The sequence below is a fragment of the Phyllostomus hastatus genome, unplaced genomic scaffold (assembly GCF_019186645.2).
Source record: "Phyllostomus hastatus isolate PE091 unplaced genomic scaffold, TTU_PhHast_1.1 phas_scaffold_755, whole genome shotgun sequence".
Classification (NCBI taxonomy): domain Eukaryota; kingdom Metazoa; phylum Chordata; class Mammalia; order Chiroptera; family Phyllostomidae; genus Phyllostomus; species Phyllostomus hastatus.
The window spans coordinates 3266640-3281631 of NW_025334039.1; the positions used below are offsets into that span (position 1 = coordinate 3266640).

General features: G+C 48.7%; 1 protein-coding gene across 2 annotated transcripts in view; it reads right to left on the reverse strand.

Moving 5' to 3' along the window:
- Positions 1–8049: 8049 nt before the first annotated feature.
- The window catches only part of RFX4 (regulatory factor X4), a 133783-nt gene continuing 126840 nt past the window's right edge, over positions 8050–14992 (reverse strand). For both annotated transcript variants that reach the window (XM_045826555.1, XM_045826553.1), the window contains exon 18: positions 8050–9559. In XM_045826555.1, the coding sequence (XP_045682511.1) occupies positions 9287–9559 (273 nt within the window). In that variant the 3' untranslated portion in view covers positions 8050–9286. The remainder of the gene's footprint in view (positions 9560–14992) is intronic.

Sequence of the window (14992 nt, forward strand, 5' to 3'; positions counted from 1 at the left end):
TCCTCAATCAGGGCGCACACCTAGGTTGTGGGTTCGATCCCATTGGGTGCATACGGTAAGCAACTGTCTGGTGTTTCCTTCTCACATCAATGTTTCTCTCTTTCTCCCTCAAATCAATAAAAGTGCAATAATTTTTATACCTTTTTTATAGAAGAAAGGAGAAATTTAAAAACTAGTACAGTCTCTACAGCTCCAGAATTGGAATTCAGGGAATTCCACTAATTCAAGATATGATCTGTCACTCAACAACCACCATGCCACTCTGTGGGACTACTCTCTCTCAGTCTTTTTTAAACCATGGTGTCCTCCACTATAAAATAAAGGAATTAAGTCAGAGATTTCAGTTCTCTCTCAGCTCTAAAATTTTGTGATTCGAAGAACAACAAAACCGTATTTGATTGAACATTCTCATTCTTTAGAAAAATCAATTAAGAGTGAGATTGTACAAATCAATATGTGTAAATTAAATATCAGTCTGCAATGTGAAAATTATTTCTTGGGCATACCTGCAAAGGTTCTGATTCAGCTGGTCTGTGGTAAGGCCTGAGTATTGGTAGTTTTAAAGCTTCTCAGTTGATCTGAGTGAGCAGCCAGGGTTCAGAACCAGTGGACTAACATTCTGATGGAGTATCAATTACTGAACTAGTATTTTGATAGACTACCAAAGTCAAGGGTATGTGACTCATTAGGCTTTGAGAAATGAGAATGACCCAGCAAGATGTAATTTATTTTAATTTCATTTTCTACCAAGAATGAAGTCTCCTTTTTATAACAAAGTTAATAACTGTGGCTTGATCCCTTAATAAATACAGGGTGGGCAAAAGTTGGTTTACAGCTGTGAGTACAGAAAACACAGAGTTTATTCTTGTGTTATAATGTATTAACTGTAATTGTTTTCCATGCAAACAAGTAGAAATCTACTTCTGCCCCAGCCTGTATGTGCTGATCATTGGAGCACAGAATTAAAAAACAAGTAGAAACAACTGATCCTGTCCTTTGGGGATATAGGAAACATCCAGGCAAATCTTTTCTACTGATGGGAAGAAGCAAACTGAACCTAAGTATTATGCAAATCAAAACGAGATAAACATTGTTGGGAAAAAGAGTAATCAGCCCAGACCAGTGCAGCTCAGTGGGTTGGGCATCATCCCGAAAACGAAAGGCCATGGTTTCAATTCCCGGTCAGGGCACATGCCCCGGGTTGCAAGCCAGGTTCCCAGTTGGGGGTGTGCGAGAGGCAACTGATCTATGTTTCTCTCCCCCTTTTCTTCCTCCCTTCTCCTCTCTCTAAAAACAAAACCTTAAAGGAAGAAAAAAGAGTAAACAGACAAGTCTTTCTGGAGAAGGTGAACTGTAAAGAGAGAGTAGTAGAGAGAATTTAGAGGGCTTAGCAGGTAGGGGGAAATGCCATGGGAAAAATTCAGGAGGTCAAAATTAACAGGACACTTATTGAGAAATGATAACCAACTTGGTTGAACTTGAAAGCCCGCAATGGAGATTTCTTAAGAGGTCAATTGGTCAGTGGGATAAAGAGAAGAATCTGACATTTCATAATCAGCGATGATTCTACGACCAACCAGTCCAGCTTCAACATGTAATGTTCCTGAAAACGCTATCTCACAATGCCATACGACGTAGTGCCGTGTGACATAAATAGAGCCGGCAGACAGGAGGGGAGGGTCTGTTGCCGGAGGGTGTCAGACCCTTGTGCACACTATTTTAATTTCTCAGTATCTCATAAAATTAAGATCAGATTAAATCACTTCAGAGTTTTTAACCTTAAAAATTTATAACTACTTGATCTGGCCTTTTGGCACCTTTATGAGGTTCCTCAGTAATAGTTCCAGGGTTGCAATTGCCAAAATTGAGCTCATGCTGTTAGTCCTTGGCAAATGTGCCTGTAGGTGTTCGATACCGATTGGCCATCCGCAGTGGAATTCTCAAACGGAGCACATGAAATGGGCTCTGCCCTTTAGGAATTTTTATTTATCCAAGAGCTGGAATGTGGGTCAGACCTATTTGCATCTCACTGGCTTGGAATCCCGTCCACACACCTCTTGGGAAAACCGGGCACTTTGGGTGGCAATGCTGTAATGTGGCGAAAGAAGCTGGCCTGGAATCGGAAAACCTGGGTTTCAGTCGTGACTCGCTGTGTGCGTTTCACTCAGAAGCCGATCATTTGTCAAATTCCTTAAAACCCTTCTGGCAACCTTTTTTTTTTTTTAATCTAAACAGGAATACTTGAAAGCCGAAAGATGCTAGTTTAAATTTTAACTCTGTCTCTGGGAATTCAGGGATAAGTCACTTGCCTTCTTTAAGCATTGATTTTTTCCAACTGTAATGAGCATAATACCTATTTCGCAGGGTGCTGTAAGGGGTAAAAGAGATGGCTGTCAAAGTGGCCGGCGCAGCAGACCTGGGCACGGAGTGGCCGCTCGTGTTAGCTGGACTGGAATGAAACATGCAGCCTCCCTCGCAGTGATGTGGCGATTTGGGGATAAAGGTCATGTTATTCCTATTGCTGTACAAATATATGTTTTGTTGTTGGTGGTGGTGTTTTTAACAGAAGAGTAACTCCAACCCACTGCTTTGGTCTTTAAACATGGAGTTAATGTCTTTAACATTGCCATGCTTTGACATAAGACACTTTGGGTATAGCGACTGCTGTGTGTGTGTGTGTGTGTGTGTGTGTGTGTGTGTGTGTAAATAAGGAGTCTAAAACAACACACACACACCAATCAGTCTTTGCAATTAAACTTTTGAGATGCACATGTAAGAGGAAAGATATCCTCATACCCCTTCTTCCCACCGCTTCTTAACTCCTTATGCAGTAAAGCATTAATTTACTTACCAGCATTTGATTAAACTCTTAAGGCTCAACCCTAGAAGGAGGTGGCAGTAGACAAAGGATTATTGCCATTCATCATCAACACATTTTAGTCTTCCCCTTGAGTTGCCTGTGAAGGATTAGCTTTTCCCTGAAAGGAGGAAGACAGAATGAATTGCATCTACGGCCAAAGAACTGCCAGCCCCTTTCAGCTGGGGGCACATACCGGGAGCTTTTCCCATATTAGTCAGCTTTATCTCAACTTTTGGGCAGTGCCTACATCTGAATTTCATGGGTTTCAGGGTCAGTCGAAACAGAATTGTAGGCCTGTTGAGGTCAGAGGCCACCGCTGTCAAAGGGTAGTGACCTGAACAGCAAGAGGTAGCCAGTACCCCGCACCCACCCCCCTCAAATGACTTCATTCTAGTGAATACTTGGCTCATTGCACCTCCCCTGCAGAGCTTTTTATCGACCTGGTAATAAAAATCCTCCTGTGGCCTGTTTTGGTTTTTTTCCCCATTATTATTGATTTTCTTTTGTTCCTGTTTCTCTACGGAATGACCAAATCTTGATCCTCGATAATGGTTTGTAGGTACCCTGGGGAATGATAGAGGGAGAGCTAGTCTGCTGTTAGCTTACAGCGAGCGGCGCGCCACCTCGCGCGTGGGGGGACGGCCTGGTGCCCAGCTTGGGAACAGTCTTCATTCGCTACATCGGAATTTCCCAGAACTTGGGAAATTCTTCAGCCCCAGTAGGTCCTTACGACCATGGTCAAGATTGATTTAAAAACTGCCAAGCCGATTAGGAGAGAGGAACGGGGGCGGGGTGGGTGGAAGCAAACATAGGAAGGAGGCAGCGTGCTGTCGCACGAAGGACACCGACTCTGGAGCAGTGAAGCTTTTCCTCAGGCCCCAGCTCTCCTCCCACTTCCCGTGTGCCTCTGGGCAAAGCACTAAACTGCTCCGAGCCTGCATTCCTGCACCTGTAAGCGGAAACGATGATACCACTCCCGGGGTGGGGGGGCGGGGGGGGGGCGCCAGGAGGTTGGGAGAAGTGGAGACGATGTCTCTGATGTGCGGGTGCATAGCTGACCCCGAGAAGTGGAGCCTCTGCGGCCTCAGGCAGATCTGGTTCAGAAAGGTGCCACACCGACGTCGCCGAGAGTGAGGAGGGGGAAGTGTGTCTGGTTCTCCCCATTTAAAGATTCTCGGCTTTGGCTGCACTCCAGTTCTTGGGAAGACATGTTTGCAGTTTATCCTCCTTGAAAGGTGTAGCACGAGCCAGGAGGTCCTGGATGCCATTCCTGGCGGGGGCACAGCTTGGCAGTTCCCTGGGAATTCACTCTTTCCCGGCTGTCAGGGGACTAATATAAATACCGAATATTAGCACTGCAGCTGTCTCTGAGCTGCTTCTCTCGCCCCTGCTGCCCCGGTCGGACCTCATGGGTTTTCATAATAGTTCTTAAACAACTGGTTTTAGCTCCTGAGGCATTTCTGATGACAAAGGGAGGAATCAAACCGGGGAGCCCTACTTCTCCCACCACCCCCTCTCTTCACCCACACCCCTTTCCTAGCAACAGCTCTTTTCTCAACTCTTGGGGCCCACGTCTTCCGTCCCACCTACACCAGCAGCAGCAAAATATGGGGGTGAGAAGGTGGTGGGGGGGGGGATTGAGGTGCAGGCAGAGGAACGGGGAGAGAGCTTCAGGGAGGAGGCTGACGAAGCACAAAAGGTTCTGACCTCCTCCGAAGAAGAGGAAACCACAAGGGCTGTGTCCAAGCTGGCTTAGTTTGGGAGACTTCCAAGGCACTGAAGGAGAGAAGGGCCAGGTTAGACAGTGGCAGGGAGGTGGGCTGGCCTGAAAGGCCGGCAACACCGTGCCGGCAGGGAGAGGTCGTCGGCTGCAGGGACACTGTCAGCAGCGCAGGTCAGCGATCTGCAGCCGTTTTCATCTCATGGGGCACATGGATCAATTACTAAAATTCTACGGAACGTCAGAAAAATATATTTTCTGTTGCGCTGACAAAAATAGGTATAATTATGATTCATTCACACCGGTGGCTGTTGTGTTGGCTGGGGTTGTTTTGTTTTGTTTTTGACAATCTAAGGGAAAAGGGGTCAGTGCCCCTGGGTAGTCAGGTGTTGCGTGTTTTAAAAACTCCTGTGGCGCACCAGTTGCAAATCACTGGTGTAGGTTATTGGGGATTGCCACTCTTCTCCACTCTGGACAGACTGGAACCCTGTTAAAAAAAAAACCCTGAACTTGAACAATGATTAAAATAAAATTTAAAAAAGTAAAAAAAAAAAAAAAAACAAACCCTGAAGTGCAAGGGCAGGGAATAGCCATCTCTGGATCTTAGTACTACTTCAAGGTGCAAGGGTTCGTGTTTCTCAGTTTTGGCTGCGTATTAGAATCACCTGGGGAGCTTAACCAATCTGATGCCCTGGGTCCTATTCCAGGTCAGTTATTTACTGGGGGTGGGACCGTATGCATCAGTAGTTCAAAAAGTGGGTAACGTAATGCTGACAGGCAGCCAGGGCTGAGAACCAACCACTGAAGTCCAATCCTCCCTGGAGCAGGAGTGCCCCTTCTAAAACATCTCTGGCGGAACTAGGAATGAACCTCGATTCTACCATGTGTTAAAGGCAGTACATCTATCCTTTTCTTTTTCTCTTAAGCTTCCAGTAATGATTTGCATTCTTTAGGTTCTTGAGTAAGTCTGAACGCTATGCCTCAGGAAACCTACAGTAACCCAGCCCCACACCCTTTCCCCTGCAATAACGGGAGTATTTTTACTATCCCCTTCCAGGGTTAAAAAAAAATGTTGCTATCCTTCCTTTAAGAAATGCAAGAAGCTGGGGCAAATAGCCTGTTTTTGCTCTCCTCCAGGTTCACATGAGACATTTTGATTAACATTACTTTAAAGCAAATACTAGGGACAAATCTGGAAAGACGGGGAAAATATCAGAAGACTACTACCCAGATCTGTGTGGGAGTGGGTGGGGCTGGGCACGAGGAAGTGGGCGGAATGTTGCTCGGTGATGGTGGTGCGGGTATATGGGCCGAGCTCATGGGCACGAACCTCAGGCTGTTTGGGGCGCCAGCTGGTGGAGCCGTCGCCTTCCCTCTTGTGGCTGTCTTCCTGAATCACTGCCCAGCTGCCAGTCCGTCCTTTGTTTTCCTTAAGCCATCCACCCTCCTCACCCGGATCTGCCGGCCCAGGGCCATCAGCACACCAACTATAATTGGGATGTCATAGTCATATAACATGCCTGCTTGAGGTCCAGAGCAGGGGAGGTGACCCTCCCAAGGTCACGTGGTGGTGAAGCCAAGGCTTCCTTTCAGTTCTCTTTCCACGATTTGAGCCCCTCTCCCCATTTAGGTTGGGCATACCCAATGGCACTGTTTTGATTGGCCTGTGACTGGGTTGCTGTCTCAGAGGGGCCGCAGATTCCCTTTCTTTTCAGACCTGGGGTATCCTAGAGGCCTGACAAAGGACACAGCAGGCTGGATGCCTAGGACGCCACAGGCCTGCAACGTGGGTGAGCCATCCTGGCTGCTGTTCATGACTCCAGCCAGCTTCAAGCTGGCAGAGTCCTTTTCAGAAAGAGTCCTAAAGAGGGAAGTGTCCCTTTATTGCCAAGACTTTTCTGTTCTTCCTCTGACAAGTGACTGGCCCCACTCCCAGCTGCCAACCTTGCCCGTTCCCATTCTGGTGACGGGGTAGGAGCCATCGGAGAGGGAGAGAAGGTGCGTCTGAGGCAGGGAGCTCCCAGCAGCTGTTGTCTTTTCCTAATCAGATCCTTCTCGGCTCTGAAGTTGAAGGTGGAGAACGTTTGGGAGCATCGGCAGTACACTCACCTCCCAAGACATGGGTCCCTTGTGCTCTGGAGAGAGTGCCCGGAGGCTCCCAGCTCTTGGCCGGGTGGGAGGAGGGGGCACACGTCGTCTCCCCTGCCAAGTTCTTGGAGTGAGCACTTCAGACTCTGGGATTCAGGCCCTTGTTGATTGGGACTGTTTTTGCATAAAGATCTGTGCCTTCAGTGAGCTTTTGGCTGTTACTTGTATATGGGTGTTATTATGTACTGCTGCTACCTGACTAGGGAATTTGGCAATGGCTTTATTTTTTTGTGATTAGTAAGGCAAAAGTCAAACTCACTCCACCCCTTCATTTCTGGAGCGCTAGCTTTGGACTGCTGCAGCACGAGACGCCTGCTTGTCCTCGGGTCTGCTCTGTGCAGTGACCGAATCTGAAATTTCACTCTCCCGTCCTTTCCTCGTAGAAAGCCAACTCGTGGATCATGGCCAAAAGACCAAATAATTTACCTTCAGAGTGTGAAACCCAGCACCCACTTTCTTTTGGCAGATCAGTGTAGCTCAATTTTTAAGGGGATGCTATGTAAAATATATCATTTTCATCTTAAAACCACTTTCAGGTGTAAGTATGTTATGTAACAGCAAGTAAGAGCTTGGTTTTAAAAATAAATCTTTCAAAATGCAGCAAATTGAGTTGTCAAATTCTCGTGCCTTTTAGTTAACATATCACTACTGCCATTTCTGGAACTCTTTGGCTCTGACTCTCTCTCATAGCTCCCAAACTCTTAAAGTTTGGGCAAAACATTGAAACATGCTGCCTTTATACCCTCAGTCCTCAGCCCTTGAATCAAAATGCAGTGCTGGAGAAGAATTCGTTGATGCTTATTAAGTATTCAGCACTGTTACTTGTGCTGTCCCAGAAGTTTATTAGCATTTAAAGCGCTGCACTTGAAATGTCTTTACACGCAGTGATCATTAAAGCATATTGAACCGAGGACCGGGGGACCCCTTAATGACGCTGGCGTCGAAGAGCAACATTCCCTTCGAGAGCTGAAAGGGCCCTGCCCTTCGCTGGCGTCAGTCGTCGTGCAAACTTCAGTCCTCGTGTGCAGAGCTGGTCTCCCCTGCAGCCCTCAGCCAGGCTGCAGGTGCTGACCTGCTGCCGAGGACGGCACGTGGGGCCTGTCCGAATCCTGCTGCTGGTTTCATGACAAGATGGTGCTGACCTGGATAAAGCACCACCATACAGCACCACTTAGTTCTGTTTCACCTGCTTACACCCTAAGCATCCGGAGTGGTGTCTGTATTACCCACACAGACAGAGGTCACGTCAGACGCAAAATGAAGAAGCTGGTCATTTCAATACTTTTTATTTGAGTGTGAAACCATTCATATCTTGCACAACTGTACAGATAAAACTATTTCCATTTTAGCCGTAGACATGATTATCACACTGAGTGGGTGTGATCAAAGATTTTATTTACAGAACAATTGCTAAAACATCCGATGTCATATTTCTATTTATTTCTTACCCATAGGGTAATAGGTCCACCATAATTGCTTGGTGCTTTTTATAATACAGAAAGAAAACCTATGTTAAGCTCTAACAAACCTCACAAATTGCTACAAATCTGACAGAAAAATGCCTAAGAAAAAATTTTCCAAAAGTACAATACATTTTTATTTCCACACATACACAGTATAGTATAGGCTCAAAGGCACAGCTTTGAAATATTTTTTTTCTATCAAAGTGTCGGAAATTATTATAGTCTTATGAAGGAACTGTGAAAGTCGTTTTCACACTTTGAAGCTTGGTCCATCCAGTTTCACAACGTTAACACAGCAGAGTGTGGCACTCAACGCTGTATGTCTACATTCTCACAGAACGGTAAAGAACCCCTCCCCTGCCTTCTGCTGACACTAGCCATTGTGCAAACTTAGGACAAATACTTGTGTGTAGAAGAGCTGGTCCCCTACAAACTTCAACCAACTTAAGGCATACAGAACAGGCCTCTTCTTTCCCTCCAGACAGTGCTTACATTCCAAAACGGGTTAGGCACTGCGACGGACAGGAGCGTAACAGGGAATCTCGCGTTTCCAGACACCTCCATTCAGCCCTGGTGCCCCGCGAAGTGCCACCAGGAAGAGGGGGCGTGCAGAACACAGCTGAGGGCTGTTCGTTGTACAGGAAGGTGACAGATGCAAGGTGCATGCTCTTGGTCAATTATGTGCCCGTCCAAGAACACAAACCAGATTCTGTCTCCAGTATCCATCCTTAAAGACTAAAGAGCTTTTGTCAACAGGAAAATAAGTAACTTACAGGGAGTGGTCGCCAACACAAAGCAAGTGGTCATGGAACAAAGGGAAAAGGCACGGACTGGCCTGCCCAGGATAGTGCTCTGTAGGAAGTCAAGTCTGGCTTGGCTGCGGGACCCCCATCTCACTGACGCCGAGTGAGTCCTGTTTCTGAACTAAAGTTTGTTCATGCCACACTGAATCCCAGCCTCTTGTTCGCGAGGAAAATGGACGCCTAGGAATGGTTCACACGTTACAATGTATAGAGATAAGATCTTCGAGGGGAGATGGGTTTATTATTATTATTAATACTTATTAATATTAAATACGGATTCCTATGAGAGCAGTCACTTAGCCCATCCTGTGGAAGCCTCTCCGTTGATGTACGCAAAGCCGGGAAAGTGTTGCATGTGCTCATACTCGGAATTCCTGCGCGTGGTCAGGGGTGTGTACATGTCACTAGAGTTTCCATACCTCGTGGAGTGCACGGACGGGCTTGTGTAGCACGTGTTGGCCGTGGGCACCTCTGGCCATCGGGGGGTGACGGGGGTAGGATGCAGCCTGGGAGTACTGCTCATCAAACAGGGTTCCATCCGGGAAGTGGGGCTATTAAAAGGGTACTTGTTGAGGGGAAAGAAATTCCACAAAGTTAGAATTAGCTTGAAGTTACACATACGCAATATCAGTCACGTTCACGGTTTGTCTCAAGTTGCAATTCTTAAGAGGCTATTAGTGAAACTCGATGGGAGGGAAGTCAGTGAACTTCTGAGAGGCTGAACCTGGTCTACGGAATATCCAGCAGGGGAAACGCCAAGCAAGGGCTTCTGAGCCAGAGTCGGGCTGGTGTGCACTCAGCCGGTAACACGGACTCTGTGCCTTAATCCAGAATGTCCTGGGAAGTCAAACCCCAAAGGAGGAATGGCTCTTCTGGGCATCCAGGAGTGCCACAGGAGAGAGTGTGCGCATGAGAGAGAGACTGGGAGAGAGCGAGAGAGTGAGAACACGAGGACATGCCAGGTAGGTATGGATGGATGGTTGTTTTCTCGTTAGTTATGGTGATGTGATAGGTCCTACTCCATCAACCCAAGAGAACAGTACTGCCAATTAAAACACAATGATATCATTAAAAATAGCATTTACAGTGGAATTCAATTGCGAACTGCAGCCTAAACGCAGGCTTTTGAAGAAGAAGCAAGTGAACAGCTTCAAAAGGTTATTCTGTCATTTGAAGAACATCTATCATTTTGGTTCATATTCACGGGAGTCCTGGAAGATATTTAAGCAGGAAATGGCAAATTACTGGGCTTGGGGCGTGTGGATGTGGAAGGAGTCAAGATAAGCCCACTGAGAGGGGAGGGGATGTGGGCTTTTGTGCAGGTCAGGGAAGCAGGTGTTGCTAGCTCCAAGAGGGGAAGAAGTTCTAGAAAGAATTAGAGATAAGAAAAGTGCCTGTGAAGGCCTGCTTCTTTGCATTTTTTTTTCAGTTCCCAAGACAGCTATGCAAATAAGACCTTCAGTACAATTAGAGGGGAGACAGGGGAGGAGCTGGGAGGCTCCCGGCTTGCTGGCCAGTCCACACACAAAGATTTCCTTGCTGTGCTAAGGGCCACCCCACCAAGGACAGGAGCCAGGCACCAAGGATGGCGAGGACCACGGGTAGGGGAGAGAGAGTGTGTGTGAATGCGTGAATTCTTCTGCTCCCCATCTGTCTTCCCTGACAGTTGGAGAGTGGAGTCCCGAGGGATTAGGTGGGAGGCTGCCTCCTGTGAGGGAGACAGACAGGCTGAAGCCCAGACAGCCGGAGAAGAGGTTATGACAACAATGGCTGCTGCTCGCAGTCGAGGGAGCCAAAGGAAACGGTTCTGCCTCTTTTGAGTGGGAGCCCGAGGGAAGCGGGGGGAGAGGCTGTTCGACCCGATCCATGGGAAGAACACCAGCGATTCACGGGTCGGGAAGGACCGATGCAGCTTCTAGTAGAGAGAGCCTGTCCTACCGAGGACAGCGTGCCCTGCGTAGCAAAGTGCAGCCACTTTGCAGTCAAAGAATAGGTAGGAAAGAGGGAGGAGGGTGTAGGTGGTGTCTGGGAACTTACAGGAGAAGGCACCAAGGGCTGTTGCCAGGGTGACTACTGACAGCACACCAAGGCTTTCATAATCCCCAGTCAGATCAGAAACACTAAGCACACCCAGGTACCCGCTGGGCGAAGCCACAGGACGCTGTCGGTGTGGCAGCCACGTTGGACTCGGGCCTGAGCTGTGCAGTGCTAGCCAGCCTGGGACCCTCTCTGCGTCCCAGAAGGGCCACGGTGAGACTGGGCCCTGCTCAAGAAAGCAAGGTCCCAGGTAGTAAACACCTGATGTGGAGGAATATTACAAAACAGTCTTTTAATTTTCTCAAAGAGTTGCTTTCGCCTCTTGATATTCTCTCTCAAGTAAGCCCCCTGGACGCACGTCACCTCGCCTCGAGGTGCTCTCCCCAGCGCCCTCTCTGGCCCGGCGGCATGCCAAGCTGGTTCCATCTCGGGGAATTCTGTCCTATCATTTCCTCCACCCTGGATACTGCTTTACCACCCTACCCACCACCCCCAGGCCCCGTGCAGGCTGGCCTGTTTATCACTCTTCAGATCTTAGCTCAAATGCCACCTCCTCAGGTGGACGTTCCTGGACATCCTGTCTCAAGAAGCTCCATGCTCCACCCTCGGCTGCTCCGGTCAGAATGCTACCCTTCTTCTTGGAAACCGTCTCTTTCGTAAGCTCCTGGTGGGGCATTCTCATGTTCGCCACCATATTCCCAAAGTCACACTGCAAGCTGGTGGCAGAGCTGGCGTGGAAACCCAGGCCTGGCACGGCGCGTTTCCCCACTGCAGTCTGCCTGGCCCGCCTCTGGGTCGCATGGGAGAGGGAGCCTCTCCGTCACCTTTCCCTTCAGCTCCCTCCTCCCCTACCACCACAGGCCTTTTTATTTTTAATCCTCACCTAAGGACATGGTTCATCATTCTTATTTTCTTTTTGAGAGAGAGAGAAAGAGAGGGATCCATCAGCTGCCTCCTGCACACGCCCTGACTGAGCATCGACCGCAACCTGGGTACATGGCCTGACTGGGAATCGAACCCTCAAACTTTTGGCATAGGGAACGACACTCCACCCAGCTGAGCCACCCGCCCAGGGCCACGGGGTCCTTGCAATTCTGACCAGGCCCCAACTTGCTGCTTCCGTCAGCCCTCCCTGGCTTGGCTGGTGTAGGTAAAACGTCACTGTCCCGAGTTGGAAGCTCCCACCCTCAGAGCCCAAGAGAGTATGGCTTTTGTGCCTAAACGAGGACCCTGGACGCAGCTGTGCCCAGGGGTTGTGTCACAGACTCAAAAGAGTAATTGCCTGGAAATGAGACTGGCTCAAAATATCTCTAATGTGACAATACAATTCTGTTAGCACAGAAGCCGGCACGGAAAATTCTGTCCCGTTAGGTCAGCTAATTGCAAATGAGTCAGGGACTCGTTTTCCCCGCGGTGAAGAGACCATTGAGAGAGGACAGGCTGGAGGGCCCGCTGCCTCGCCTCCAATGGAGCTTCTGTTCAGCCCGCGGGCAGCAGCCGGGCCGGCCCGTGGCGCCCGCCTCACCTTTCACACTTCACATCCGGTTTCACGCGGGATCCTTCGGCCCGCCGGGCACAAACCTTGGGGTCCCCGGAGCTCTGCCCCGAATAAAGGCGCTTTTTGTTGAGGGCCCATAACAGGAAGTTCCTATTTTCTGGGTCAGATCGCACGCTATTGCTATTAGTGTTGAAAGGGAGCCGAGTCACCAACCAGGTCCTACCCCGTGAGAGAGGTGAGGGAGGTGTGGTTGCGGCCACGCGTGTGTGCGTGCACGCGCGTGTGTACATAAGTTGTCGAAGGCTCGGGCCCAGGGCTGAGGCCGAGGTCCGTCCCAGCTGTGACGGACTCTGGGCCTCCCCGCAACCATGTGAGGCCATTCTATTTTAAGCAACGACTCCCCACACCAAGGGCTGACTTTCCTGCACTTGGAGAGGGAAGAATGAGCCCTTTATCCCTGACCCTTACCAACTGGGCTGCTGCTTCAGCAAGGGGTGAAAGGTGGCCTAGTCCGGAGCACAAACTGTTTTCCTATGAAAGGCGGCTCTCACCGCACTGAGGCTCTGCCTGAGGGCCCCCCGCCGCCCCCCCCCCACAGGCTTCCTCTGAGCCCTGCTGGAGGAGGGTGCGGCTCCCCCCACCGAACCTTGGAGCTTTGAGGGTCAGGAGTAACGGGGGGCCTACGTGTGAAACACTTAGAACACCCATGAAGTGAGTTTTCGGATCATGTTAGCTATGATGAATCGTCTTCCTCGAATTGTAACACCGTGGTCCATTAATGAAGGGAGAGCCTGCGTGACTGACCATCTGGTCCTACCTGCCCTCATTTTTAGACGAGGGAATTGAGGTCACGAGAGGGGAAATGACCTGCCGGAGGTCACATGGCAACTTAGTGCCAGAGTAAGAATGACAGAAGTGCCAGAGCATCCACTCATTTCATTCATTCATTGCATTGACAGGTATATACTGAGTACCCACTAAGGGGCAAGGTCGTGCTGGGGTCTGGGGAATATAATGGTCAGAATAAAAGGACCTGGCCTGGCCCCTGCCCTCACAGAGTTGGTATGGTTTGGGAGGCAGATATTAATTCATAATTCCACAAAATAAAACTGTGTTGTTACAAAGGAAAACAATAATACACACAAATAGTGCTCACCACGAACCAGGCCCCTGTTCTAACCTCTGTGAACTCACACCTCACAACACCCCTGTGAAACAGGTCCCATAACGATCCCCAGTTTTCACACGAGGGCATTGCAGCACTGCACTAATCAGAGGCAGAGCAGTGATTTGAACCCACGATGCCTGGCTCCGGCATCGGAGATCCTGCACCACTAGGGCTAACCGGTTTCTCTTCTCTTCGGCTCAGGATGCAATCCCAGAGCAGAGCCCCCTAAGCAAACTCGGAGACAGCGGCGGACCCACTGGCCCTGAGCCGATCTGGGTTGAGACAGAGGTTCTGTGGGAGCTGAGTGACTGGCGGGTGGGCAAGGCGGGGCCTTGGCCATCCGGAGGAGAAATGAAGAACAGCACCCCAGTCCCCTCTATGTGTACTTCCAGTCTCATGGCTTCGGGTTGATCAAATGGCTTTTGAGCTCAAGTTTACATTCCCAGCTTACACTCATGGCTGCGGAAAGGGTGCACGTTCCACGAACACATGTTGAATGAGGCTCGGAGAACTATTTGGTAGCTGTGTACTGGGTCTGGTTTGTTTTCTCTTTGGGGTCAGGCACGAGAAGGGGAACCTGGGAAGGTGCAGCTGACAAGATCCCTTGTTCACTTGCTCTGATGTGACCAGGGGCAGCAGCATTGCAACAAGCGTGTTTGTCTGAAATAATGTAAACCGTACACTGTGAAGCCTCATTCACCTGGACTTGCTCATTCAGAAATTATAAGAATTCAAGTAGGGCTGGAGGTTTACCTTCGTATTACCCAGAAAGAAAGGACGTGTTGTGCCAATCAGCAGTATAAGCAAAGGCACACATATACTCTATCTCGGAAAACAAATGACTACCGATTACTCTGACTGTGGAAGGGCTGGGATGCATACCATGATTGCACCTCACAGGTGTGTTGTATCAGTCCTGTAAGGCAAACCTGGTGGGTATGTATTGGGTTGGCCAAAAAATCCATTATGTTTTTTTCTGTACAGTGGCTCTAGTAGTGCTTAGTTGTCTTTAACTTTATTTGAAACAATTTTGTTAGATTGTATTGTGACAACTGTCATATCAGTGTGCATTAAAAGAAAACATCAAAATTGGTGAATCTTTGCATTTTAATAGTCAAGATGGAATAGGCAACATTTTCAGTGTATGATGCTTTATTATTTCAAGAAAGGTAAAAATGCGACTGAAACACAAAAAAAGACTTGGGCAGCATATGGAGAAGGTGCTGTGACTGATCAAACGTGTCAAAGGTGGTTTGTGAAGTTTCTTGGCACTATTGACATTTTGGCCAAATAAC